This window comes from Pleuronectes platessa, chromosome 15 (assembly GCF_947347685.1).
Source record: "Pleuronectes platessa chromosome 15, fPlePla1.1, whole genome shotgun sequence".
In the NCBI taxonomy this organism is placed as follows: Eukaryota; Metazoa; Chordata; class Actinopteri; order Pleuronectiformes; family Pleuronectidae; genus Pleuronectes; species Pleuronectes platessa.
Window position 1 is genome coordinate 11,053,480 of NC_070640.1, and position 27,996 is coordinate 11,081,475.

The window sequence follows — 27,996 nt, forward strand, 5'->3', positions numbered from 1 at the left end:
TAAGAAACATCCCGATTGTGGACATCATTAATGTTTATTTGTGTCGACATGATATGCTATCAGTACAGGACTCTTTTTATATTTTTTATCATATATTATTGTTTTTTATAGCTTACAAATTTGTCTGCCTGTGTGTGAATCTGTATACAGTCCAATAGGTATTGGGGATGCATGACAGTTTGCGTGTATGTTGGGGGGCAACAATTTTAAATCTCGCCTAGTGCGCCAACATTACCAGGGCCCGCCCTGGCTGAGATAACATAATATAATATATAGTATGTAATTTCTAGTCTATATTAACAATACATTTATAGTTTAATTCATAACAATGATTTCCTAACAAATGTTTAGATGCAAACTATATCTTGTTTTGACTGCGTACAGAAAGTGTATAACGATAATTTTTTTTAAAGCAGCATTCTATTAAAATGATTAAGAAGCCAAATTAGAAGTGAAACAATTATTAAATAATGATTAAAAATTTGGTTTAGTTTAAAAATCAAACTATTTTTAGGGCTATGTAAACATTTGTTCTCAGGAAAGTTTTCTTTATGTTCCCTGAACTTGAATTTATGATACAATATGTGTGGTATGGTTGGGATGGTTTTCCTGGCAGAGAACATGTTAAGTAAATGGAATCATCTTGTGCATGCAGGTCATAAGCCAAGGTTTAAAATTAAGAATTGTGAGTGTAGGGAGACTTTAAATTTAAGTTTCAAAAGACAAATCATTACATAAGACATTAACAAGCACATCAAAATAACTCAAACCATTTTATTTTTCCATAAAAAGATGTTCTTTATCAAAACTGCTTGCACATTCCTTCATTCCTGGAACAGATCAGGAGGAATTGAGGCTGCAGAAAAATAAAAATAATCACAAAAACTAAATCAGCAGTCCGATTCAGAAAGTTTCAGAGTGTGGTTTGATGAGCATCCTTCAATCGACAGGAGCAGCCAGCACAGTGTCCAGAGCACTCTGAGCATCATGTATCTGCTGCTGCAGTCTCTGCTTCATGGCTTCATTCTGGGCTTTCTTCAGCATGTCCTGCATGTCGCTGATGGCCGCCCGGTACCCCGGGGCGTTATGAAACACTCGGATGGCCTTGTCACCGCTGCACACCAAGAAGCGTCCGTTAACATCAAATCTAAGGTCGTTGATCGCCCCGCTGTGGACGCCGTGCATTTCCTCCTCCAACTTGCCGCTGGCAGCGTTGTACATTGCCAAGTTGCAGCCGTCACTGATGGCCACCACTCGGCCGTCTGGAGATAAGGCCGTCAGGCTCCCTTCAGATGACACACAGGGGACTGTCTTCAGGAGGTAGGGATCCTGCTGCTTTTTGTACTCCACGTTCGTGTTCCACAGCTTCCATGTTCCGTCTTTAGAGACAGTCACCATTCTGATTAAAAATAAACGATCAAAAGAAAGCAAAAATTACATGAGAGAATACCACAGCATTTTAAAAAGAAAGATATAGCTTAGATTTACTGAAAACAGCAATGATGAAAAGACCATGATATTTTTTTCTGAGACAAGTTTGACAGTTACCGACGATTTGCAGTCACCCCTCAGTCTAGAGTGACTGATGAGAAAAAAGTGCGTCATTGTTTCAAAAGGTCTTAGTTTCTGTCCGTCCATAAACACACAGCCCTGGAGTTTTCAAACTAAAATGGGGACGGTGTCATTTCCAAAGTTCTCTTTATTTCAGGGGCTTGATAACTCTGGAGTAGCATGGAGGGCAGCCATAAACATTGCAACAGTGATGTGTCTTCAAGCAAAAACATAGTGGTGGGGCTGTAGATTTCGGAAGCCTTTGTTACCTGTGAGAGTCGTTGGAAAAGGCAAATGAGTGAACTCCGGCCGAGTGACCCTTCAGGTCGAAAGCTCGCGCCACCTCTTTGAACTCTCCTCCTTTCCCGAAGCAAACCTCCCACACCTTCACATCAGGAGTGAAGCCACATGATGCTACAAACCTGAGCACAGAGATGAATGGCACAAACAATTACATCTCCACCAAAGTCACATACAGGGTTTCTCTCTTGTAGAAACATTTACCTAGTGATAATAAGCGTCACAAATTAGTTATTCTTTTTCTGGCATTAAAAATGTATACACAGTGACACAGTTGTTCAGGGGTCACATGATCATTTAATTACATGTGTTTTATTCAATGAGGAAACACACAAAACAACCTAACAAGGTGGGAGAATAAGTGTCATATTTGATTGCTCCCTAATGGTTCTTTGAGGGGAAGGTTTGAGGTGATGGAAGGAGGTGGGACTTAGGACTTACCTGCCACATGGGGAGACGGCAGCATAGGAATTGTTAATCTGGTTAGTGTTGATAGAGGCCAGTATCTCTCCTTTCAGGTCCCAGATGAGGATGCTGGTGTCAACGGAGGCGCTCATAATGAATTTGCCTGCAAAGAGTAATGTTTACATGTTCGCCTGGCAGATTCATCTGGGCAAAGAGTGTCTACACTAAAAATAAAAAAACAGTTATGCCCATGGTATCTTTGTTCATTACTGGCTTAAAACACAAATAATATGAAAAGAAGAAAAACTACAAACTCATTCGTTCTGTACCTGTCTCTGCGATACCAATGTTGAGGATGGGGGCCTTGTGTTTCTGTGGGAAGTCCTCAGGCGCAGCTTTGAAGGTTAAAGTGCCGTCATCCTTCTTGATCATTTTGAAGATTCGAATGGCGTCTCCATTGGCCAACCAGGTGATGAACGCTCTACAGTGTCGGAGGAAGGGGTGTGAATCATGTGACTGTATCTTAACATTACCCCCAGACGAACCAATAGCAGAATTATACTCTGGTTATCTACATCAATGGGTACATTTAGAGAGTGAGACCTGGAGTCCGGGCTGAAGCGGACCAGTGTGGCATCATCCAGGTCCACATTGGCCCTCAGACACTTGTGTTCCCGGTCCAGGAAGTCTTTGGTGCTCCAAATGCGCACAGTGCGGTCGTCTGCGCAGGAAGCCAGGTACTTGCCATTACTGCTGAAATCAAGGCACGTCACATTGCCACTGTGGGCCTGGAAAGAAAAGGACAAACACACATATGCTCAAAGATAAAGAGAGATAAAGATGCTAATCTTTCTAAATGGATCACCGATACACTCAGTTGCCAGTCAATCGAGTCCATCTCGATAAAACTGACAAAGAACTGTGCAGAGACCTATTTTAATTTAAGTGTTTTAGAATTACATTTCTAATATTTTATCTAAAACATTTATATCAATGACTAAACAGAATAGAAAACAGGACCCTTTTGGATCTCTGATGTGTCGTAATTGTCCTCAGAGGCTCTTACACAAGTTAGAGTGTGTGTGTGTGTGTGTGTGTGTGTGTGTGTGTGTGTGTGTCAGAGTCAGGGATGCGGTTTACCTTCAGTGAGGAAGCCAACAGCGGATGGCTGAATGTGTGTTGTGTGGCTTTATCCTTACGACTGCGCTGCTTCTCCTGCTTCTGTTTCTTGGGTCCAGTGCCTTTCACAACACTGGCCTCAGCTGAAAGACAAACCAGGTACTGATGATTCTGTTATTTAAAAAAGGCCTTAAATGCAAAAATTTAAAATCCTAATCCAGTAGTATGTGCAGAACCTTGTGTTTCTTGCACCGTTTAAATATCAACTTGGATAACAGGAAGAACTACTGTTGCTGTAGCATGTGGAAAACTTTGGACACCCTCCTAATCAAGGATTTAGTTTATCAACTGCAAGAGATCTCACAGCTCTGAAACACTCCAGACTCTCTGCCAAAGGTGCAAAGTACTGATTTAGGATTACACAATTCTGCTTTATACATTTTTATTTTCATAAAATATAATACAAGTATTAAGTATAACATCTTAATCATGAAAATCAACCCATAAATCTATTTGTGTCTGCAACTAATACCAAACACCAAACAGCTTAAAAATGTGCACTGATAAAAATAGTTGTCTCAGGTTTCTTTGCCTCGTTCTTTGCTCCTTGTCTTGTTCTGTAGATTGATTTTGTATTTAGTTCATTTTCAAGGCTTGATACCAATAAACAGATACAGGTTTCTCCATATTAACAATGAATGGCCATAAAGCTGTCATCCCATTGGTCAGTCAGTGCAACATGTATTCATTGGACACTTGACAGTCTCCAAAGTTGCTTTAGCTTTTGGTGGGTCGTTTGTGTCGCTGTGTAAATGAATCACAGACCTCACAGACAGACCGCCACCACTGACTGTCTGTCCACGGTGCTTGTTAGTGGCTGCAGCCGCTGATACGTCCCGGAGAGTCGGGCAGTGACTGTGAGCTGGTCGGTGACTCACCGCTCCGGGGACTAGCTAGAGTTACGTTAGCCCGTCCGATCGCTGCTCTTACCGGCAAACTCCGCCGCCTGCTCCGCTTCCTCTCGTATCTCCTCCTTCCGCCTGCCCACCGCCAGTGCCACCAACCCCACCAGAGCCCCCAGTAACAAGGTCAGGGCGACCAGAGCAGCCACCTCCATGTCCAGAGCTTTCTGCCACGTACCCCTCACCGCTAACAGCTAAGGTAGCTTCAGACCAGCTACCACCACTGGGCGCCTGTGAGACACTGCGCAGGCGTACCAAGCTACTTCGTAGTATTTCCTCCTGTAGTTAAACAGAGAAGACCGCCCCCTACAGGACCGGAGTTAAACTGCAGCACCTGGACAACAGTTTGTGGTTCTTAGATACTGATTAAATATTCATTTTGAACTTTTGTCATGGGAACAAGTGTGTAACTCCAAACCTTTATACGTGTAGCTCTTGAGCAGTTGAATAATAAATAATAAATGCCAGTCCCCTAAACGTGCCGGATTGTTTTTCATCAAGATTCATTTATTATTCTGAGCAAACAATGCAAATGTTTTTAAAAAAAACACCCTTTCATTAAAACAGGTTCAGAAAACGAAATGTGGATTCAAACCAAAATTTATTGAATTTTTCCCTAACCCACATCTTCCCACCATTGTTCCGAGGTAATCTGTCCTGTAGTTTTTGCGTAATCCTGATAGCAATCAAATAAACAAACAGATCAATAAGTCCCATTGGAAGAGGTATGGTATCATGTTTGATGAGAACATGCTGGTGGTTAAATTATTATTCAGGTAAATTTTCACAATTTAAAAATGTATATATGAAAATGTGTACACTAAAAATGACAGAATAGTAGAGTAGTGTTTTCAGATAGACTGTAATTAACATTTGTCACCCTGTTTAAAAAATTTGAATATGGTTAAAACAGCTACACAAGCATCAGACCAGGGTCTGGACCCTTTTCATTGATCACATGGGGCTTATGGGAGGAAAATAAGAGTAGGACCTTGAAAAGTTGAATGGTTTCTTGTTGGAACATTCATGTCCAAAATTAAGTTTTTGAATCTCAGAAGTGAAAAATAAATAACTGATTCAATAGCTGACATCAATCGGTCAACCATTTTTGCTTCACAAAATTCTTCACCTCATTGTGCAAATAAGTCATTGAATACGACCAAGATCACTGCATCATCAGTGAGAATCACCAGCAGGTAAGGGTTTCCAAATCAAAAGATTTGATTATGCATCAATGTGGTGTAATTTATTGGAACAGTGATATTTCAGAAGTGGGGAGAAAGTGTTTTTTCACAAACGTATGAAAGGAAGAAAACTTCACCATATTTATTAAGGTACATCTGTATTAACAGTAGTTAAAAGAAAAATGTTCGAGTCAATGCTGTAAGGTTGGTTATTTTTTAGGGATCTAACAAGACTTCAGAGTCTGGGAGGTAAAGAGAGGTAGTCTGGCACAAACAAACATGTCTCCGGATGTAAAGATGAGATACAGAACACAGGTTGTTTCACAGGCATGAAGTTGAAGAATTGGCTTTGGTTCGACAGCACAAATTAAAGTAGTCATCCTCATCATATACTGACTCAGTAATTACATCTGTGTTGGCAATCACTACCAAAACAAGGCTGCCCGCATGAGGACTCTGGGAATGCTTGTAATGACAAAGTATGAAACAAGAACACAAGGGCCTCCACTAACTACATTAAGACATTTAATAAGTTGCCCTAAGGTGCTGAAATCCATCACTCATGTACAGGGTCAGAGATCCAATTAAAAAAATAATTTATAATGCACACGACTCATAACTTTTGTTTTACACTGCAGCGTTGTGTACCTTATCTGAATCAACTGTGCATTTCACCCAACTCAGACTCATTCAGAGAATGTACTCAAAAAAATTCAGAGACATACAAACCAGCGAGTGCTTCACGTAAAAAAATAAATGTTTGAGCAGAGGCTCAATTTCATTGTCTGACTCCACTTTCTCCTTAAGACGAACCAATTGGGAGTGTCCACATACTGTTAAAGGAAAAAGAACTTTGGATATGCTTTTTGTTCAGAATCAAACTATTCAATTGTCTGTTCTTTCTCTTCAAGTAATGTACATTGTTCTATCGCTTCACTGCTACGTTCCCTCACTGGGTCATGTAGTCATTCAGGCAGCATGAACTCAGCAAGCTGATGTGCTCTTTCTAACTCCTCTGCAAACATTGTTTAGGGCCAGCACAATCCCACTGGAGGAGGCGTAGGAGGCAGAGTGGATGGTGGCAGCCTGGTTGGGGGTTGTTGAGCTTAGAACAGAGCAATGTTAGCCAGGTTAGCCATAATAGCAGCAGCAGCAGAAGTCCCCTGAAAGCGGTGATCAACACAAGTACCAGGCTACTTCTTCCTGTTGTGTTGTCTCCGCGCCTGCAGCCTCTGCCGTCCGCTAGATGGCTTGGTTCCAGCTCCAATAGAGAAGGAGGGAGCAGCTGGAGATCCTGATTTTTAAAAAGAAAAACACAGAGTGCATATCATTAAACTGTATTTTTTGTTCTACCATTAACCATGAATATTCATTGCTAGTTGACTACGTTAACTAGCACCTGGATTTTCTCAGTGATTGCATCTAAAAGCTTCATTCTTTTCAGTGGTTATATTTGATTATACTAAAAATGCACAATGGTATAAGTTTTGTGTAGCATCTTCACTGCGAGACTCCTGAAACAAAGGTAGTGATCAAACTGGATGGTAAACAGCAAGTGATACCTGGGTCCCCTCAGTTTTGGGATCGACAAGTCACCTGGGGATCAGAGTTTTACAAACAGAGGTGATGTCACCGCATTAAAGACGTACCAAATGGAACAGTGTTGAAGCCTTGGACAGGAGTTCCAGGACTTCCAAAGGGAATTGGACCTGCAGCAGCACTCTGACCAAAGGATGGGGTAGACGTCCCTGCAGAGAAAGCACCAAAAACCTTGATTAAACTTAATCATCCGAGGCTGAAAATAAATTTCTGCTTGGATAGAAAACCAATGACGGTCAGTTATGACACACACAAAAAATACTTAGATATTTATGAAATTAATCCTACAGTAGAGCCCACTTTAAATAAGCAAAACATTTATCCTTACCAAAAGCTGATTTGTCAGCAGCAGCAGCCCCAAAGTTGAAGCCTCCCATTTGCGGTGCAGGATTATTGGCCACCGGTGTTCCGAACTGAGGGCATGGCATAGCAGCACCAAAGTTGAATCCACTGGGTGCTGGCTGAGATGGACCAGAGGGAGCTGGCTGAGGGGCAGCACTACCAAATGTGAATCCGGCTGAGGAGGAGCTCTGAGTCTGGGCTGCTGCACCGAAGCTCGGAGCAGCAGTGGGTGCAGCCGGGGGAGCAGTGGATCCACCAAAACCAAAACCAGTGGAACTAGCTCCAAATGCGGGTTGTGCTGTGGTCCCAAATGTAGTTCCTGTAGGGGCAGCAGCAGACCCAAAATTGAAAGGAGCTTGGGCGGAGTTAGGGGCAGGTGTGGATGATGCTGTGTTGATTCCAAAGTTGAATGGTTTTGGTTGTGCTGCTGAGGAGCCAAAATTAGACTGCGTTGCTGGCGGTCCAAAAGACGACTTCCCAAAGGGGAAAGTGGACTGGGTGGGGGCAGTAGCAGTGGTTGGTGCAGCATTGGCCATGGCAAAGCCTCCAAATGAAGCGGTGGTTGAGTTTTGGCTGGGTGCTGGCTGACCAAAGGCAAATGCCTTCTGGTTGGCAGCTTGAGGGTCCGGCTGCGTGACACCAAATCCGAAGCCGCCATTGCTGGAGGTTGTGATAGCAGCAGCAGCTGGGGCAGGTGCAGGTGCAGCTGCAGCAGTGGTGGTAGCAGTTCCAAAGCCCTGAAATGTGCTCCCTGTATTAGGGGCCTGCATTGTGGCTGAGCTGGTACTTGTTGTAGGTGGTGTGGCCCAGCTACCAAAGAGGGACTTCACACTTTGTTGGGTTGCAGGTTGTGTGGTGGTGGTGATGGCGCTGGTGGACACTGTTCCCATGAGGGGGTTGGTCAAGCCAGGAAAAACCGATGAGGCAGCTGTGGTGCTGCTTGTTGACACACCAAATATTGAGGATGTACTATTTGCAGAAACGGCAGAGACTGGGTTTGTGGTTGCGAGGGTGGCTGGTTGTCCAAAGCCAATGCCTGCAGTGGCACCTCCGAAGATGGGCTTGAAACTTTGGACCGGAGGTTTGCTCTCTGGAGCTGATGTAGCTGACGCGGATGTGGTGGTGGTGACAGCGAAAATGGGCTTGAATCCTGAAGCCAGCAGAGGGTTTGTGCTACTCACTGACTCAGAGCTGCTGGCTGGGGCGTTGGCAGCGGTGATCGGGTTAGAGAATGTAGGAGCAGAGAGGGTGCTGCTTTGGCTGGCCAATCCGAAAAGTGTTGATCCTATTACAGGTGGGGTGCTGCTGGGAGACTTCATGACCTGACTCAGGACCTGAGTGAAGGCAGAAGGCTGCTCCACACCAGCAGTGGAGGACTGAGACGGGTATGCAGGGGGAGGCCTTTGGGAATCCACTGCAGTTGTTGTCTTCAGGTTGAAGCCACTGGGTTGCACTGGTGTGGTCGACACAGACACTACAGACAATGTTTACAATTAGGGAGGGAAAAACTAATGGAATTGATCAAACATATGACAATAATCAATAGGTCATGAAATATAGGAGATGCTTGGATATAAGATATTTAGAAAGTAAACCCTAACTTGAAAATACTAACAAAACAAAGAATAAGTAGAATTAACAATATATTAACAATAGACCCTTTTTAATCAATATATTTAAGGATTTTAACCAACTTAAGCACAGAGAAGATGCAATTTTTTTTTACAGTTTGATAGATTAAAAATAGTGAACTGCGAAAAGAAATGTTCTAAATACGCTAGATTACAAATGGTGACAAGGAATGGACTTCTCATAGAAGACAACGTTATACAGGTTGTGTATTTTGTAAAGATAACCGTACCTATGGTTGTGCTGGCTGCAGGTGTGGCGCTAGCAGGAGTGCCGGCCTTCATCTTCAGAGCCTCCAGCAGTGGGTTGGAGGCTGCAGGTGCCGTACTGACACTGCTGCTTGGACTGGGATCCAGGTTGATGACTGGGATGGCAGCGCTGGAGGCTGTAGGCAGAGGAGCTGCGAGAAGGCTGCTCAGGGTGGTGGTGGCGGTAGAGCTGGTAGAGGAGGCGGTGGTCTGGCTGGAAGTGGTGGTTGGGGGAGCAACCGACTTCTCTGGTTCTGGAGCTAAATAAGGACAAATCAACAGAACTGACTCAGGGCTTCTCTAATCAACAGCCATGTGAGACTGGTCAGGTCTAAAAATTCTGGGTGCAGCAGCACAATAGTATTTAAAAGTTTGGTTAATGAATCTGTCACTCCTCCAGCATTTGCATGTTTAATTTAATGTTTAATGTTTTTTTTTTCTGTGGTTGCGTCTACTCACCAGGCGTCTCCAGGACCTTCTGGATCTTGCTGATGGCAGCCTTTTTCTCTTCATCCAAGTCTTTCACAGTGATGCTGTAGCCAAGCTCTGGAGGCGGGGGCTGCAATTAAATGAAATAGAGATATTCAGATCAATCTAGCACATCACATAAGCATGGGTTAGAGGAAGCTTGTAGTTTGGCAATATATCGCTTCCTACCAGTGAGATCTCATCGTCACGGTGGCTGGACACCAACTGGATCTTCCTTTTTCTCTTCCCACCACTACTAGTAGAGTCTGATGAGGTAGGGACTAGGACCTTTGGGACTGCGGCTAGTTTGGCTGCAAAAACATCATAAAATGATACATTTAAATCATTGAACTTTAATTTCAATGAATACCAAATAAATGTCTATGTAATGCCTGACATACATGACTTACAAGTATCAGGTGCCTTGTTGGATGCTGTCTGCTCCGACCTCACAGAGGATGCTGCGCTGGGGGACTGTCGGTCATTCTCTCTGATAATGAAAAGACAAGTTTAAGGAAATGTAATATACTGTTAAATGTGGATGACTGGACCCAGCAGGAAATCAGCAGACACATACCTGGCTCTTTTGGCAACTCCCTCTGGAGTCTGACAGCGAGAAGATCCAGGGCTGGAGAGAGGGGAGCTGGGTGTTGACCGTTTCTTCCGCTGTTCATGTAAACAAGGAGATAAAGCCTTAAAAACTCCACTTAATCTCTGCAGGGCCACATGCAATATAATGCAGCAGGTGAGACGTACCTGGCTAAGGCCTAGTGATGAACTGTAGGAACTGTTTATGGGGTTTCTCCTGGTGCCTGGGGTTCCTCTAGGGGCATGGGCCCCACTGCCAGAGCTGATGGAGGAGGTGCGAGACCTCTTCATGATGGACTCCTCTGCCAGAGAGGACATCCCTCTTTTCAGGTTTCCGGGCCTGGAGAGGTGACGGGGAAGCATATCAGCCCACATTTAGACAGCCACACTATACTTTGTGGAGTGCTACTGCCTTAAAAACTCAGTGACAATCAAAGACAATATTTTAACTTTTAACTCACTTAGGGACCAACTGTGACGGTGTCCCATTGGGCAGAAGAGGCTCAAAAGCAGAGTGTGCACTTCCTTCACTGTCATTACGTCTGGGGAAATAAATATGGAAAACAAACATGTCAAATAATTTATTATTTACTCGGATTTGAATACCTGGATTTTTGTGAAAACACATTGCGGAAAAAAATATTGAGCCTAAAACAGAAATATTTCAGCAGCTAAACATCTTTGGAGGAATCTCTATACATATTCTATAAACTCCACTGTTAATGTATAAAGCCAAACCTATTTTGGGTGTTTTTTTTCCATCTGTGTTGTAATTCTGTGGTATTTGTTCTCCATAACATAACATTGTTAGCGGAGAACTATATTTGAACATGATTGATGTGTTCATGCTTCACAATAACAGCCCATCACATTATCCCAGGTTAAAGAGACTCTGGAGGGGGACAATGTTCAAGTAAAGCACTCACTTGGCTACTTTAGGTAGCCGATTTACACCTGCAATAACGTTTTTCCTCATTCAGAAGCTGTGCATGTAAACAACAGATGGAAATAAGGTGAACGATAAGCTGTCTAAATCCCGTACAAACCTCTCTGCCATGACCAAGTTGACATTCTCTCTTGAATAAGATTGAAATGAATGGAGCAAACTGACCTGTATGTGCTCTAATGGTCAATCATGCAGAGATAGCAAAAGCCAAAAAACACTGACCAAAAACTGAATGAGTGAGTGATTTTGGCGTTTGTATACGTTATGTAAACTGTTACTTGAGTCAGAGGTAAGAACAAATATCAAAGTAAATCTTCTTAAATGACAATACACGCTGAGACAGGCTGTATTAGCTTGGTACCTTCTTTTGCTTTTCTGTTCGATCGTGAAGCTCTTGTCCTCATCCTCCACTTCTCTCTTGCGACTTTCCTTCAACACCTTGAGGACAGTTTCTCTGGAGCAAGGGTCTGCAGGGGCCCTGGGAAGCCTGGCACAACTTAGATGGTCCATACTAAAAATAAAACAGGACATGGTTGAGCTTTTGTCAATGTTAACTTTCAAACAGCATCACTGCTGAAGGCTGAAGAATAAATCCATCCTTTGGTCAATAAATGTCAAACCCAGATTGCTCTGTCTGGCTAACGAACACTTCAAAACACAAAGGGTAAATTAAAAAAATAGAAAATAGAGCAAGGCAGCAAATCCTCACAACAATAATGCATGTGATAAAAATTAAGCAAGGCCTGATGGATTATCTGTTTTGAGCAGACTTCCTACACCTGCAAATGGTTCAGAATAAGGTCATATATATATACATGAATGTAAAGACCTGGGGGTGCTGTGGTTGGGCCTGGCAATCTTCACAGTGACGGGACTGAGGGCGGCTGCCGAGTTACGAGGGCTGAGGATGTTTTTCTTTCTGAAGCCTTCCCAACCGACAGGAGGTAAGATGCCAACTGACGAGGCGCCCGGCTGCTGCAGTGGGTAGTGACGCTGGGGGGTAATGGTGAACCTGCCCACTTGACCAGGTGGCTCCCTGCGGAGGAAAAAAACAATATGATGAAAGAGTTGATACACAAGAAGTATATGTTCTTCAACAACACACACCTAAATCATACAGAGGCCAAGTAGTGATCTCAGACGTCCATACATGACTCAGTGATTCCACCACTAGACCCACACAACGGTCTTACAAGTCTGCTGAAATAATGAGGTGTGCAAGTGTGAGTCCATTGCCCTCTTCTCCACTAAAAGGAGCCTCAGATGACCATTGTACCACTTAGTGCATCTTCACATCCTACAGCAAATCATATGAGCAAGTTAAGGTGAGATGTTTACAAATCACACATGTGCGACACGTTACTTCTTGTGCTGCCTATTATGGATCATCACATCAACCAGGTACTAACCGGTATTTACCCGTTAGTGAATAAAACCCGCCATGAAGCTTTGAATGGCCCAGACAGTTAGTGCCTCCTTATGGCTCAAGACGTTATAACAAGATTTGAACGTAAACATACCCAGCGAACGACAGCCTCCTGTTGGGGGTGTAGACAGCATGGTTGGGTCTGGAGAGCTTCTCCCGCAACAGCTCTCGGGGGTTTCTCCCAGCCCTCGGCCTCCCGAGCTCAGCCATGGGACTTTCGGGTTTTCCAATGTAGCTGCCCATGAGGAAATCCCGGGGACTGAACAGAAACGAGTCACTTGCCAAAGCTTCCCCTCGATAAATTCCGCTCTCGGCGGGCCTTTGTCTGAAATGTCCCACTGGCTCCCGGTGTTCGGCTTTGTCAGCGCTGCTCCTCTTCCTCCCCCGCGATGCCACCGACACGCCGGTCACCCCCCAACCCAGCAACCAGCGCCGGAGCACACCTGGGGCGTTCAGTCCAGCCCGCGGATTCAGGCCTAGCCTGGCGGGAAGCGGTCCTCCGCTGTGGTAGTACCACACAATACAACAAACTGCGATAATTAAAGACGCGTAAAGAAAAGTAGGAAAATAATAAAGAGCGAGACCTATTACGCCTAAAAAAGAGAGAAGAACTAAACGTTTCTCTCTAGGTGACATGGCGGCAACGCGCCGCCGGAGGATTCTCATATCCCATCATGCTGCGCTTCTGACACAGCTTCTTCTTCTCTTGGTGTTTGGGCTTTGCTGCATGAGCGCCACTTGCCGGACTGGAATCGGTATTACACGTAGACTGATATTAGAAAGAGGAGAAACTCATCTAACCTTTCACATCAAATTTAAAGGTTCAGGTTGTAAGATTTAGGTGAATGGGATTTACTGGCAGAAATTGAATATAAAATAATACTAGTGATGTTTTCACTAGTGGTTTTTTTCTAAATTGTGGTTTTCTTTACACTATACAGGACAAACTAAACACCTTTTGAGTGAACCACAGGTTCTCTTTGGAAGGGGAGGGGGAGGTAGGGGGCATGTGAGCTCAACTGCAACATGCAATTTCACTTTTAGATGTCACTTCATTCTACACACTGAGCCTTTAGAGAACCAAATCTTGCAGATGAGTGGTGGGAGAGGAGTACTCAGATACTTTAATGAACTAAAATTCCTCCAGAATACGTACATTTTCACCACTGTCTAATTTTCTTCAAATTTTGGTAAGAATTTTAGCATGTTAAAGCCCTCAAAAAGCCAATTCATTTGCCTGAAAAATAATAATAATAATCCTTACAATTTCAATAGGAGCTCACTGTCGGTCAGTGCTTTTCAGTCGGTGAAATAGTTCAGTGCAGTGAGTTACAATAGGTCACATGATAAAGCTGAGGCGATGATTAATTATCCTGGAAAAAAGAAGATAAATGTGTAGTCATACAACTCTTCAAAAACTTGGAAAACGTTATTTTCCAATGGCACAGACAAGACCATACTGGTGTAGCAGAATTTTTATTCAAATCTTTGAAAAATAATTTAAACATAACATAAAACTCTTTCATATTGCAACATAGATTAAATGGCTTATCACAACAAAAACATAAAGCACACCCTAAAACACAAACCAGAGATCACAGCCACCCTCAGATGAATATCTATGAACTATGAGTGTTAAAGTTTAATGCAGTATTAATACACAAAAAGGAGATGTTTAGTAAGATTTTCTAAAACAAATCATCTTGTTCCTTTGCTGAGCTCCTGTCCTTCGCACTGAGGTTGGACATTTGAACCTCAAAGATTTTGTCAAATTTACTGCAGTCCACACGGAAAGCTCCTTTCTCCAAGGAAATGCAGGACTCAAATCTGTGGCCCCACAGGACCTCATCCTCTGTGTAGGAAGTCCTCGCCTGGCACGTCATACCTGCAGCACAAAGTCAACAGGAGATCTGGTAAAGGGCACTTTCTTGGGAAAAAAACACAAAGAAATATATTCAGTGGTCAGAGCCGATTAAAAAACTCAATTAAAAAAAAGAGTTAAAGTCCTTTTTGGGTCTGTTGCTCAGCGTTATTGGTGTTCTGTATCTTAATATATCTTGCACCATGTGCCACAGGCTGCTGCGACCGCATCCAAATAGACCAGGTTTTAGCCCTGCAGTGTTTCCTAACAGCAAGGTTCTTGGTTAGAATCCCAGCTTGGCAGGGGACCTCTGCCGGCTTCAGCCCAAAGACATGCAGACTGGGGTTAGGTTAATTGGAGACTTAAGATTGGTCATAGGTGTGAATGGTGGTTGTCTCTACACCCTGGCAAGTAGTGTACCCTGCCTCTCGCCAAATGCCCGCTGGGATTGTCTCCAGCACCCGCGACCCTGACCAGATAATCATACTTCCAAACTGGTGTTGTTCCAAGACCGTTTTGTGTGTTCTGTATTGTGTGAGGTTGAAGTAAATACCAGTGATCGTAAAACTGGCTCCTGCTTACACTGATCTACATTTTTTATATATTTATACACTGGAAACACAGTGGAGTTTATGGAATCCCTTCAGTTGTTTTCAGCCAGTTTACTTCCTGCTTAGCAGCAGTGTTCAGACACATTTAGCTGCCATCAGATTTCCCTGTGATTGTTAGAATACACATATAAAAGAAGCACTACAAGCTACAGAGGGTAAAATCTCATTAAATCAAAGCTATGACCCCCTCTGTGCACAAGACACAGTCAAAAAACCTTGATAACCTGCAATCACATCACAACATTTGTTTTAGAACAGCAGCATAGTAAAAATACATCTCCAAACCTGATGCCTCAACGATGCCCTCCAGGATGACAATGATCTCAAAGGTTTCCCTCTTCAGACGCTCGGCCCCGACCTCCCAGAAGGGGCTGCATTCCTTGATGACGTGGGTTATGGTCTGCGGCTCCACCAGGAGCAGCCTGTCTCCCCCGGAGTCGTAGCCGAGGTTGATCTCCGACTGCTCCAGCGGGATGAACTCGCCCTCCTTGGTCTGCCGGGACTTGATCAGCTTGGCCCGGATCTTGGCGTCCACCATGTGGCTCACTCGGAGGTCACCGATGCGGAAGAGCATGCACAGCTTCTCGTCCCGCTCACATATGACACAGTTCTTGCTGAAGATCAGCGTCTGAGCTCTCTGCTGGGGCCGGGAGATTTTAACAAACATGCAGCCCACCATCAGAGCGTCGATGATGGAACCAAGGATGGACTGGACCATCAGGAGCACCGTGCCCTCGGAGCAGTGAGCTGTCACCATCCTGGAGCCATACCCAATGGTTCTCTGGCTTTCCAATGAAAGCAACAGGGCTGATAGGAAACTGTCCACATTCTGGTAGCACGGCTTCCATTGAGGGTCATGGACATGAGCAATGTCATCACGCAACCACGCACCTAGAAAATAGATTCCACCAAATGTCAGCCATGTGAGGATGTAGCACATAGTGAAGACGAGAAGGAACCAGCTAAACTTGAGGTCCACCAGCGTGGTGAAGATATCTGAGAGGAAGCGACTCTTGTCTGCGATAGGCCCCAGGTTGACCCTGCACTTTCCATCCTTGGTGATGTAACGCTGGCGCAGATTGCTGGCAGTGACATGTGAGGAGGGCTCATCACCCAGCAGCTTGCAGCGCTTCTTGTGACTCTTTGCAATGTGCTGTTTCTCGAGCGCAGACACCGGGACGTTGTTGCTTCTGGTGGAGCCTCTCGATTGCCACCTGGAGCTGAAGCGCTTGAGGGCTCTGCTGCGATGCAAAGGTTGAGGCACCGGGGTCTCCTCTGCTGGTGGCTGAGGAGCTGCTTGGGGGGTTTGCTGCTGAAGGGGATCCTGCTTGGTTAAAGTCAAATCCTGAGAGGACGGAGTGCAGGGACCGTGGGTTTGGGAGGGAGAGGCCTCCTGGGACGACGGGAGGGATGAGCAGATGGTGTAGTTAAAGTTGTTGTGGATAAGAGAGGCTCTTTTCGCCATCATCATGGAAGCAACAGTGGATTTAGCTGCACCCTGGAATAAAAGATAAAAATGCACAATAATCATAAAAGGCTTAACTATGAAATTAATGATAGGTAGCTTCATAAGCCCATCAAAACTCCTGTTCTTTTAGAAACTAGGACATATAAAATGATTTGAAACTGCTAAAAGATTCCTAACTCCAACATATACAGAGTGGGCTCAGCATACCAGTCCACTACTGCAAGATGTGTTTTGAGGGATATAAATAATCAATCTTGATTCATTAAATATTAATATTCAATATTTGTCTAATGTCAGTAGAGCCAATAAAAAGTCTGTGAAGTCTGTGGATCCAAAGCCTCTGTGCTATGCAACACAGCAGATTATTACATATACAGTATATACAGTACGCTTCTATACGCAGCAACTCTTTGTTAAACTGGGGCAATGTGGGGCTCAGTATCTTGCCCAAGGACACATCAGAATGCAGAACCAGGGATCGAACCATTCTTTTAGTGGACCACTATCTGTACCTCCTCTCTACCTCCTCAGCCACAGCCATCCTTTACACTACACCATTGGACTTGCTGACAGGTTCACCCACAGTCTGATAGTCCCATATCCACTGGACACCACATGTGTTTCAACCTGCAGCTGAAAATCAACCTCAACAAACTATTTCCTCCAGGTTGAGTAACATTTGCTAAAAACTACAGTCCCCATCTGTTTTAGGAGATAATGAGAATTGAAAAAAAAAGACTAAACTACATATTTGTAATAGAAGTCACTGGGGTTTGGGAGTATAGACAAGGCAGGGAAGTCAGAATAACACAGTAACCATTATAATACAGACAAAAGATTAGTAGTTTACTTCCAGTGTATTTTCATTGATGGTAATAGAAAAATAAAAGACGTATAATAAAAAAAAAAGTTGTTTTACAAAGTACTGTATATAGCTTGCCATTAGAAAAAGAATGAATATATTTCTTCCTTGGCATTTAATTAAGCTGCAGCTCAGTGATTAAAACAGACAGCTGTACCTTGTAAGTGTAAGGAGTGTAACGTATGGATTCTGGTTGTGGCCGCGGCAGGTAAGCCAGCAGATGTTTATCAGCGAGGGCCTGCGTTGGGGGGAGGGAGTTCCTGCGAGGCTCGACCCTGACGTCCTGTAGAGTCTCTCTATTGCACATCCCATCGGAGCTCATCGCTGAGGTCTTCTTCAAGATGTGGATCACTCCTCAAGCCTGGCCTCTGTTTGGGCAACGACATCAAACTGGATTTACAAAGGCAGCTAGAGAGGGACATCACTATGTCTCCTGTCAGTGCTGCCCCGAAGCTTATCCTCACCAAGGAGATTATGTATTCACCCCTTTCCATTTGTTTGTTTATTTGTTTGCCAATAGGATTATGCAAAAGCTACCGAACAGATTTTTATGAAACTCTGGGGAGGGATGGGACAGAGGCCAAGTAGAACCTTTAAAATAGTTCAAGGGACGGATCCAGGAACTACTTTTAATCACTTTCTTTAACATTGCAAGATAGATTTGTATTTTTTTTACATTTTCACAAATCTTTCAGGATATAATTCATAGATCTTAAATCAGGCCTATTTAAGCAACTGATATCTATGAGTGTGTGGAATGTGGTGCAGCTTGACTCAATATCAGGGAGCTGCTGGGACTTGGCGGAGGTCTGCACTCTACTGAGAAGCATCCTGGTTTCAGTATGAGGTTGTGGAAACAAAATTTGGGAACCATTCAGGGTGTTACCTGCTTTCACTCAGTGACACATTTAAAATGTGACAACTCAGTCTCCTGTTAATGTTCAGCAGCTCTCCCAGGAGAGCAATTTCTTTGACAGCCCCCACATGCGTCTGTAGATCAGACCTGTGCAGCTGTGACGACGATGACGATGATGATGCTTTTCTTCTTCATCTGCTCAACAAGAGGTTTGAAGTGGGCTGATCAGTGTCTCCAGCGAACATGAAGGGATTATCACTAATCCTCAAAATTCATCTGAGAAACACTAAGGAACACGATGGATTTGAAAAGATTACCGACTTTGTTTGGACAGAGAGGCTTAGAAATAATTTTGTCCAGATGTGACCAAATGAACTTCGGTCTTATGTTTTAAACAGTGCTGTATTTACTGTAGCAAAACACTCACGCACACAATGTGACACCCTTCTGAATCCACCCAATCAGGCGGACAGAATTTTATTGTTGCAATCGGTCTTCTTAGACAGACAAAAATACTATACTAAAAAACAGGTAATAACGAACTACAGTCAGTTAAAATATGAACACAGTCTATTCTGAGTCTGAGCAAGTTTTAATTTTAGTGAAAATAAATTATTTACAGGAAATGTTTTGCAAATTAAATTAGTTTGAGCTGCAACAATTGCTTGGTTTATCAATTAGTTAATTGACAGAATATAATCAATGTATTTTGTTGCCATTTTTTCCTTTAATTTTTGTATCTCTTCTGTGAGGATTGTTTCTTCTCTCACTTTTAGAAATGCTTATTTTAGAATTTTGTACAGTCTTTTATCAATAACAAAGATATTTGATGTGTCTTCGTGCTCTCGGAAACAGTGATTTTTTTTACACAATGCAAATCATCAATTAATTGGAATTGAATGAATTTGAATGGAAGTAGGGTTAATTTAATTTCTAAAGTCATTATTAAAAAAAACAACTGTCAATGTTATGAATATCCAAAATAATTATCTCCCGATTGCCACCACTGATTCAAACACAGCTGCTGAAAAGGTCATTCTAAAAAGGATGAGTCGTCAAATACCTCTGTGGAGCATACCTGAAGATGAACACAGCTGCTGCCAGGGTTGTTCTTCCTTGTTGAAGTCATCAGGTTTGATCAGAAGAAGAAAGATGATGAGTGACGGACGAGCTCCTGTGTGACTGCTACTGTCCGGCTGTTAGTCTCCTCCCCTCCAATGATTCACACAGCAGCTCCTGACAACGATCATCCCATAACACTGAACATGGCTGTGACAGCTGTTTGAAGAGAGCACCTCCTCGAGTGTCACTACTGTACATCGGGTCTGGCTCTATTTTAATTCATTCTGCTGTGTAAACGCGTTTAATAAGACCAAAACCACTCTCATACAAGCATATATACATAATTAAACAAATTTTAAAATTATGACAGGTTGATGCTGAATATATACATTCATATACAGCACTTCTGCAGCCTTATCGACCACTCAAGGCACTTTCTGCCATTCATACAGCGCTTCTATATGCAGTACTTCTTCAACACAAGTCATACACTCTCAGCACAGAAGTTAGCGGCAATTTAGGCGTCAGTAACTTCAGATACTTTGGATTGCAGACCAGATGACACGGGGAACCAATCACTGACCTTCTGATTTGTGGATGACGCTTTTCTACCCGCTATCACAGCTGCCCCATTTTCTTAGTAAAATAAAGCATCAGGTACTGACGCCAACATCACATTCATTCAAAACAAAGGGTTCTCAAAAGGTTGTAAAAAGTTGCATCTTTTGGTTTATTTTGAGAAATAATAAATACATTAGTGAAGAGTTTCTTTTCACTGCTTCCTTGTACATGGATATTTTTATGAGGTGCAAGTTTCTGTGATTCTCCGTTAGAGCCACAACAAACTCAGCAAACCTTCACCTGAAATGTCATCAATACAGAACAGAGACCCCTGACACAAGCACACTGCAAATCAGATGACGTTTGACTAACAAAATGAACCCTGGATGCCAAATCACATGTTAACAGATGGCAAGGCCAATGGTTACACAACCTTAGCTGGCTTTGTCATGGAACACCCCCCCGAAGCGAAGCTATAGGACTGAGTCTGCAGGCTGATGTAAAGACGCCTTCCTTTAATCTCTGTGGGACTGATTGCAGCATGATGAGAAGAATCAGATCCCACAGATTGATTACAACCAGTTTATAATCCCTAAGACAACCAAACAGTTCCAACTGCATACATGAACATATATGTTCAACAGAAATAACAGAAAAGGTACTTAAAATTTATGTTTCGTTTAATGGCATCACATAAAAGGACTTATGCTGCTGTAAGTAAACTTATGAAGCACGACTGGGGCTCATTTTGGCGATAAAAAATGATATACCATAACTCAAATCTTTAGGTTTTTCTCTATTAATTAATGTCACCATGTGGTTTATGTTAAAGGAAGAGAGTAGTAATATGTACATGTACATTACAGAGGATGGAAATGATTTAGGACACAAATCCTGTTTTCCGCAGAGGACGGAGTGCTGTAGTATCTTCTCGTAGGTCATTTCCTCCAAGTGTTCATTTGATTTTGGTCAGAGCCACAGCTCTCCTCTCTGTATTCTGAAACAAGGCTCGGATGAGATTCTTCACCTCGGAACTGGAGAACTCCAACGCCAAAGGACCTTTACCGTCAGTCCACCTGTGGAGAGGTATCATGGGGGAATTAATACCAGCCAGTCTAACTCATCTATGGAAAATAAAAGTCTCTGAGTGTTATCAGAGACCTTTATTCTCTGTTTCAGTGAATCAATTTTACTTGTCATGAGAAGTACTAAGAAATATCTGACAACACTTATTTAAAGTTTATCTGAGGCTAAATAACCTAATAACTTAGTTTAGGTTTGGAGAGTACACATTTCTTAATGTTGAAGCTTCAAACTAGAGGTATGGAGTTTGACAGTTGGAATCCAGTGTTTAGTCCAGTTTCCATCTTACCTGTCAACGATCTCCTGCAGGTTGGCCCGCAGCACGATGACCAGCTCCTTGAAGGTGCTCCACTTCTTCACATAGAGGGGCACTTCTTCCTGATATTTCTTGTTCTTGTTTTCCTCAGCCAGAGGGATGAAGACGAGCGGACCTTCCTCGATGATGGTTTGGCACAGGGTATGCAGGTGCTCCCCATCCTCAGAGGAAATATCCTGTAGACAGAGAAATAAAGTCCGTGTTGATCAACAGTCATGAGTTTACAGAAGATCATCTTCATACCATATCAAGAGTCATCATTTAGAGTAATTATAGTAGATATATATATAATTCCACTATACTTAATGTTTTCAACAGGAATTAATTAAGAACCATTATTTCTTTTTTGTGCTGTACACTGATTTTCACCAGGCCCCACAATTTGGCTCCTAGTTTGGTTTCAGACTTGATTACACACCCAGAAGCCATTTGATTCATGGATTTATTTTTCCTATGTTCATTTTTTGGCATTTATACCTTTGTATTGGTATAATTGGTAATATGGTCCTACGTGATGGAAAACAAGACAAACCTCAAGCATCATGATTTTGGCAATGACTTCAGTGATGGCAGTGTTGAGGAGGTTGCCCATGGCTTTACAATAGATGCTGACTGGCAGGACGTCCTGCCACACTGTACCCAACTGTTTCAACTGATGAATCACCTGCAAAGAAACACATGGAAAGTGAAAGAATGACTAGTAAAACCGTGGCATAGCTAATGTTAGTCATATTATCAGTAGTTCCTCAATAGGTTTAAGGACAAATCTACAGTTCGGTCATATTTTCTCTGACACAATTGTTGTTACAACTCATTAACATTAGTATATTTAAAGCCTTTCCTTCTCACCTGTCTCACTGCTTTGCTCGCTGCAATGTAATTATCTTCATCATCCAGATTGCAGAAGTTGTGAGCAGTGGAAAGTCTCTCCAACAGTTCAGCTCTCTGCACATTCAGCTGAGCTAAGAAGCACTGAGCACCTACAGGAAAATGTGCAGACCAACAAATGTCCTCATGAGATCTTAATGACACCAAGCCAGTAGTTCTAGGGATGCCTTATTATTGTGCTTCCTGAACCAATATTAGGTCATAGAACTGTTTGCTTACCCAGTTTCCTGAATCCGGGCACCATGTCCACAAACGTTGCAACCCCCTCGCTGAGGGGCTGTGGCAGATGAGCTCTGAAATGGTGTCCCAGAGTGAGCAGGTGGTGGGCCAGGTACATGCAGTTGTTGTGCTGAATGGCAGCCAGGTGAGGGAACTTGAGCAGGTTCTCCCTGAATGGAGGAGCAGAGAAACCATGACCTACTTTTTACACCTTCAGTGGAAATGTGTTGGTTTGGTCTGCTGTGAATTATGATATGAAAACATTCTTACTTGTGATATGTTGGCACAACATCATAGAACAGCTGGAAAATGTTTCTCACAGTGAAGAAGAGCTGTAATGCACTAAAAAGAACAGAGATAGATTCATTTTGACAACACATCTTTACTGATGAAACCTGGTGGTCTGAGAACAAACATTATGATTGCAGTATCCAGTAAAGCTCGAGTCTGTCTAAGGGCAACAGATCAAACTATCTTGGCCTCTGCTGCTTCAAATTGTTTTTATCCATTGATGTCAATCTCCTCTAGACTGTAGACTGCAGATACACTGACTTCACTAGCCTCAATGTTTTGTAATGGCAGTAACTCAACAGTGTTGTGAGCCAATGACTCTACAACCGACGAAAAACGACAAAAATAATAATCGTACATAATCCGAAATGATTACTGTCAGGGAAGTCCTGGTTTTTCTATTGAACAATGACATTGTGCTGCCAGGCACAACAACCTCATATGTACATCAGAACAATACACAGTAGGGTCTTTGAGCATTGTAACATACCATTGTGTGGAGCTTCCGACAGCCTCACATAGAGTGTTGAGTGTCAGCTCCATCAGCTGCTGCACTGACTCACTGATGCGACAGGCCGGTAGACACAGACTCCACGCAGAGAGCTGCTTCGTGTTCTCCATCGTGATGTCCTCCTTTGTGGCCTCCTGCTTCACCTTCAGCTCTGAACTTGGAGCAGGGAGCTTGGGGAGACGCAGCTTGGAGTCTGTTGTGATCTGATGGAGGGAGATTTTACAAAATGGCATTAGGTTATATATAAAATATTTACTGTAAGACACCAGCATGAGATATTTCTCAAAGAGAGTATGTTTGAAAAAGAGTGGACTGGACATTCAACCATACTTTCCTCTTTAAACTATATTACTGGTTGTTTGAAGGTTTAATGCTGTAAGCATCTTCGATTCAATTCACTTCTATTAGCTGCACAAATGTCCGATTTACATTCTGCTTAAACAGAAGTAGACCTAAAGTGAAAGACTGTCATCTCAACTGTTAGTAAAACATACTCATACTCGGCTGTGACTGTTAATCTGAACATTACCTTAAACATGTGGGGGATAAGTTCATAATCAAAAGTTCATATGCACACATGCCTTGACAGTGTTGTGCATCTTGGAGGTCATGAGTTTGCGGGCCGCAACAATAACGTCCTTGCACTTCTTGCTAGCAAAGTGACAGTTGACGTCTCGGGCATACTTGAGCAGATCTGTTGAGTCGCCCTGCAGAAACTCAATCTCCTTCAGAGACTTCTCAAACTCCTCTGTTTCCTTGATCACCTTGAATATGTTCAGGAGAAAACACATTAAGTATGTAATTCAACAGACAAGAATAGCCTATTATGACAGCAAGACAAAGATATAATTATAAATTATATAATTATATTATAGAAACTGCTGTTAGGTCCATACACTTTTATATTTCTCCAGCTGGCTGCTGTTGGTGGGGATGGAGTAGACCAAACACTGGTGGATGATGCACTGGGAAATTTCTTCCCAAATCAGCTCCCCCAAGATTGTTGAGAGCTTTTTATCCACAATGGACACATCTGAAAAACAAACACGTTTATTTTGTCACTATTTTGTAATTTAATATTGTCCACCTGCCATTTTTTCATTAAACATGCACCTTATGATTTATGCAGTTGTGATAAAGATGTAAAACGCAGCGACACTGAGCAACCTTAGAGCATGATGTAATGATTCTACATGGGCCCAGCCATACTTTACCTAGCATGTGCGAGTGTAGTGTCTGGAGCACCAGGAGCAGTTTCCTGTAGACCTGTGAAGGTGTGGATCGCTCCTCTCGGCTCTCCTCCAGACACTCTAAAGCCAGGAAAGTTCCCTCACCCTGCTGCTCTGTTACCTTCACTGACAGTGACGGGTACACCACCAACGGCTTCAACATGTTCTTCAACATTACTTGACCTGAACGACAGAAAGGACAGAAATGGGATTTACCCATGATGTCCGTATAAAGGACTGCATATTCAACAGCGAGCCGTTTTTGTTGTTCTTACTGAAGAGTTTGATCTTGTGCTGAAGGTCTCCCTGGATGGCCAGAGCTTGCAGGACGCAGCACAACAAAGCAGGTGGTTTGGGTTCCGTCTCTTTACTGCCGGGGTGGCTCAGCTTCAGCTCAACCTTCAGGAAGGACTTCAGACCTTCAGGCTCTAATGGTCCGAATCCAACAGCCAACATTAATGCAACACGCTCAGGTAGATTTAATGTCGTGTTTTGGAAATATAAAGAACATGAAACGCTTAGAATCTAAGAACAGCTTATAAATGCATCTATTTGGTCCAAGCTGTATGGGATTGAGATTATGACTGGAATTCGTGGTGTTTTGTTACAGTCATCTGGGTGATCAGAGTCATATACATACAGGTAGGGAAGAAAAAACATTCTAAGTCTCTGTATCTTTGATATAACACTGAACAATCCCTTCATACTCAGCAATGTATGATACAGCATAGACTTAATGTAGTTATAGATGTACCACGTCTGACTAACATAGTTAACATTTACAACCAGAGGAATTCTTACCCTTTGAGGATGGTAACTTCCAGATGACGAGGCGTTTCCATTCATCTCCCATGTGGTATATTAAGTTTTCTCTCTGTACCGTCAGCTCCGAGCTGAGAGTACTGAGCAGCGGCAGCTGGGACGTCTTCCAACCCTTCAATGAATCCACACTGGTTTTAGCCTAGAAGAAAATATTGCCATTCAATCAATATGTTGGGACGCACTTAAGAAAATACTCTATTGGAAATACGATAAATATGCACACATGTAGGAGATATCGTCTCCCTTTTCCTTGACCTAATTTTGGAACTTAAGTGTTTTCCATTTTCGGACAGTATTTACATTAACGGTTCAGTATGTAGAATTTAGTGATATCTAGTGGGGAAGCTGCAGCTGGATCCACCTCACCCTCTACTTCCAAACATAAAAGAGAACCTTTCCTGTGGTCGCCTTCAGTTGTCATATAAACTCAAAAGGTGTTTCGTTTGTCCAGTCTGGGATACTGTAAAAAACATGGCCACCTCCAAAGAGATGACCCGCTCCCAATAAAAATATAAGTATTCAAAGATTAAGGGCTCATTCTAGGGTAAAGAAGAAAACAACATCTCATCCAATTTAGATAATTACACACTAGTGAAAACATCATTAGGATTATTTTATATTCATTCATTCATTCATAATTGCTGAGGTCTTCTTTAGATTAGACGTGAGGTTGTGTGGACATGATGGTAACAGATCTTACCCTTTCAAGCTGGTTTGCTGCATCAACATACTTCTTCTCTTGTAAAGATTTGCTGAACTCCTCCATTGCATTGTGAAACTGAGTCAAACAGAAGAAATAAGATAAAATTGTAATATATTTTGTACGCATTAGTGACATTAGCATCGATATTATTTTTAAACTGAAATGGGTTAGTATTAAAATGTATAAACTGGATATATTTGTAAATGACAATGTTAATAATCAAAGCATTTTGACACTATTTACATGTTTACAAACATTTAACTTGATAAAATGCATGTGTGATGTACCTCTTTTATATATCCTAGCATTGTTATGATGATGGTATTTTTCTCCAGCTGCTGCTTCAGCTTTGCATACTCAGTCACAGCCACGTGGATATTCTGCTGTATCTGTGTAACACACACACACAGTTTAATGGCAGTGTTAACAAATGTATCCCATTCTGTTCTGCCCTTTCATACCATTTCTAAACAGTTTCAAACATACCTCATTCTCAATGCAATTATTAAGGACATCCATTTCTTTGGAGACCACATCCACCTGCACCATTAGCTCCTCTGATCCTTGGAGACTAGGTATGAAGTCACCATATCGCTTATTTATCATGTCACATACTTCTTCCTGAGAAAAAAACATGAAGCAAAAGGAGTTAATAGAAAGTTTTCCCGTTGAGCTTGGTGCCCTGCTTTCAGTTTGTTTACAATTGTTTAATTATTTTCATCTACATAGTAATATATATATATATATATATATATACACATATATTGGTTCGTGTTAATATCTTGTTTATATTAATACAAATGAAAACTCACACACAGAAAATCATAGTGGGGGTGCACATTAAGCAGTCATTTTTGGTAGACCTCTCTTTTTATCCATCCAATGTCCTGAATAGAAGCAAATTCTGTTTGATTTCAGTAAAAAACCAGGCTTACACAGGGAACAAACCTGCGGCATCATGGCATCTGACAAAGTGCATTCAAAAGGGATTTGAGAACAGTTGCCTTTTTCCTTGATTGATTATAAAAATGTATGTATTGTGTTGATCAGTCTTTTTTTTCTCACAACAAAATCAATTGTATAAAGTTAAAATCCGATAAATACTAGTATTTTAGTCACTGATCTTCAGCTTCCTTACTTGTTTGTTTTGCTTAGTTTACTAGATTCGTTTCAGACTCATTATAGGTGTTAGTGGTCTTTTTGGACTGAAGCCAGTGTCTTCTGTCTAATAACTGAATGGATAAACAAGTTTAGTTTTCAAGCTGACCTTAACGATCATACATCAAACCAGAAAGACAGAAGACACTGGCTTGATGCACATCCGAGTGATTATCTTCAGGTTTCAAATGTGCCTAGTTTGTTAGTTTGTTATTGAGCCACGTAGCTCTTTGGATGGCACCACATACAGTGTGGCTAGCTAACTGTACTGATAAGAAAATACACTGAACTTGTATTAAGTTAGCTCGATGGCCCACGTCTACAAGTTAATGGTGTCACCAGTGTTTATTCGCGGCTACGTGTTATTCCAGTGAACCGCTATTGACAAGTTAGTCCGAGGATGAGTGAAGTTTCACATCTGTCAGTGTTAGCGCTAACAGCTAAAGCTAATTCAAACTTTATCCAGCAGAGCTAATGCTACGTCAGCTAGCGGGTTACCTTAGTATCCTCCACCTTGCGCGACATTTTGCTAATTTTGCCGGACAGGTCCTCTTTCTCCAGTTTGCCGGAACTGGCGAGTACTTCGGTCACAAACGACGCCATGGCGAGGCGAAGTTATAATGTTTTACTGGTTTAAAACAAGTGGGACAGACGAGCCTCAGCTCCTCCGTGCGACAACAACTCACAACCCGCCAGCTGCCACGATTGGTTCCAATAGCTAGTGGACC

General features: G+C 42.5%; 4 protein-coding genes across 4 annotated transcripts; all 4 read right to left on the reverse strand.

Moving 5' to 3' along the window:
* Nucleotides 1-760: 760 nt before the first annotated feature.
* tbl2 (transducin beta like 2) lies at nucleotides 761-4,579 on the reverse strand. Its single transcript, XM_053442142.1, has 7 exons — nucleotides 4,366-4,579; nucleotides 3,397-3,518; nucleotides 2,860-3,044; nucleotides 2,586-2,737; nucleotides 2,293-2,419; nucleotides 1,821-1,973; nucleotides 761-1,399 (listed from the first exon to the last, which is right to left on the reverse strand). The coding sequence occupies exons 1-7, from the start codon at nucleotides 4,490-4,492 to the stop codon at nucleotides 940-942; spliced, it is 1,326 nt and encodes a 441-aa protein (XP_053298117.1). The 5' UTR covers nucleotides 4,493-4,579; the 3' UTR covers nucleotides 761-939.
* Nucleotides 4,580-5,638: 1,059 nt separating this feature from the next.
* Nucleotides 5,639-13,445, reverse strand: pom121 (POM121 transmembrane nucleoporin). The gene is made up of 13 exons (XM_053442132.1): nucleotides 12,862-13,445; nucleotides 12,171-12,377; nucleotides 11,703-11,852; nucleotides 10,857-10,937; nucleotides 10,564-10,735; nucleotides 10,385-10,473; nucleotides 10,218-10,297; nucleotides 9,997-10,118; nucleotides 9,799-9,898; nucleotides 9,324-9,599; nucleotides 7,449-8,936; nucleotides 7,171-7,269; nucleotides 5,639-6,815 (listed from the first exon to the last, which is right to left on the reverse strand). The coding sequence occupies exons 1-13, from the start codon at nucleotides 13,431-13,433 to the stop codon at nucleotides 6,715-6,717; spliced, it is 3,537 nt and encodes a 1,178-aa protein (XP_053298107.1). The 5' UTR covers nucleotides 13,434-13,445; the 3' UTR covers nucleotides 5,639-6,714.
* A 928-nt stretch (nucleotides 13,446-14,373) lies between these two features.
* Nucleotides 14,374-17,910, reverse strand: LOC128457454 (G protein-activated inward rectifier potassium channel 3). Its single transcript, XM_053442141.1, has 3 exons — nucleotides 17,727-17,910; nucleotides 15,525-16,737; nucleotides 14,374-14,652 (listed from the first exon to the last, which is right to left on the reverse strand). The coding sequence occupies exons 1-3, from the start codon at nucleotides 17,889-17,891 to the stop codon at nucleotides 14,456-14,458; spliced, it is 1,575 nt and encodes a 524-aa protein (XP_053298116.1). The 5' UTR covers nucleotides 17,892-17,910; the 3' UTR covers nucleotides 14,374-14,455.
* A 2,283-nt stretch (nucleotides 17,911-20,193) lies between these two features.
* On the reverse strand, nucleotides 20,194-27,989 carry zw10 (zw10 kinetochore protein). Its single transcript, XM_053442137.1, has 16 exons — nucleotides 27,767-27,989; nucleotides 26,597-26,731; nucleotides 26,398-26,499; nucleotides 26,108-26,185; nucleotides 25,387-25,546; nucleotides 24,861-25,013; nucleotides 24,571-24,768; nucleotides 24,253-24,389; nucleotides 23,938-24,120; nucleotides 23,336-23,559; nucleotides 22,825-22,896; nucleotides 22,555-22,724; nucleotides 22,297-22,427; nucleotides 21,980-22,111; nucleotides 21,421-21,623; nucleotides 20,194-21,124 (listed from the first exon to the last, which is right to left on the reverse strand). Exons 1-16 carry the CDS (start codon nucleotides 27,869-27,871, stop codon nucleotides 21,004-21,006), a joined length of 2,304 nt encoding a protein of 767 aa, XP_053298112.1. The 5' UTR covers nucleotides 27,872-27,989; the 3' UTR covers nucleotides 20,194-21,003.
* Between the last annotated feature and the right edge of the window lie 7 nt (nucleotides 27,990-27,996).

Coding starts and splice junctions, on each gene's coding strand:
- LOC128457454 (XM_053442141.1), bottom strand. CDS start 17,891: ATGAGCTCCGATGGGATGTGCAATAGAGAGACTCTACAGGACGTCAGG. Junction 16,738..17,726: donor ACACTCCTTACACTTACAAG/GTACAGCTGTCT, acceptor CTTTTATTCCAG/GGTGCAGCTAAATCCACTGT. Junction 14,653..15,524: donor GGGCATCGTTGAGGCATCAG/GTTTGGAGATGT, acceptor TTTGTGCTGCAG/GTATGACGTGCCAGGCGAGG.
- zw10 (XM_053442137.1), bottom strand. CDS start 27,871: ATGGCGTCGTTTGTGACCGAAGTACTCGCCAGTTCCGGCAAACTGGAG. Junction 22,112..22,296: donor CGAGCAAAGCAGTGAGACAG/GTGAGAAGGAAA, acceptor GTTTCTTTGCAG/GTGATTCATCAGTTGAAACA. Junction 21,125..21,420: donor CTGCAGGAGATCGTTGACAG/GTAAGATGGAAA, acceptor ACCTCTCCACAG/GTGGACTGACGGTAAAGGTC.
- tbl2 (XM_053442142.1), bottom strand. CDS start 4,492: ATGGAGGTGGCTGCTCTGGTCGCCCTGACCTTGTTACTGGGGGCTCTG. Junction 3,045..3,396: donor TGTTGGCTTCCTCACTGAAG/GTAAACCGCATC, acceptor TTTTCTTTCCAG/GCCCACAGTGGCAATGTGAC. Junction 1,400..1,820: donor TTTTCCAACGACTCTCACAG/GTAACAAAGGCT, acceptor ATTTTTAATCAG/AATGGTGACTGTCTCTAAAG.
- pom121 (XM_053442132.1), bottom strand. CDS start 13,433: ATGAGAATCCTCCGGCGGCGCGTTGCCGCCATGTCACCTAGAGAGAAA. Junction 10,736..10,856: donor CCGTCACAGTTGGTCCCTAA/GTGAGTTAAAAG, acceptor TCACCTCTCCAG/GCCCGGAAACCTGAAAAGAG. Junction 6,816..7,170: donor CTTCAACACTGTTCCATTTG/GTACGTCTTTAA, acceptor TTTAAAAATCAG/GATCTCCAGCTGCTCCCTCC.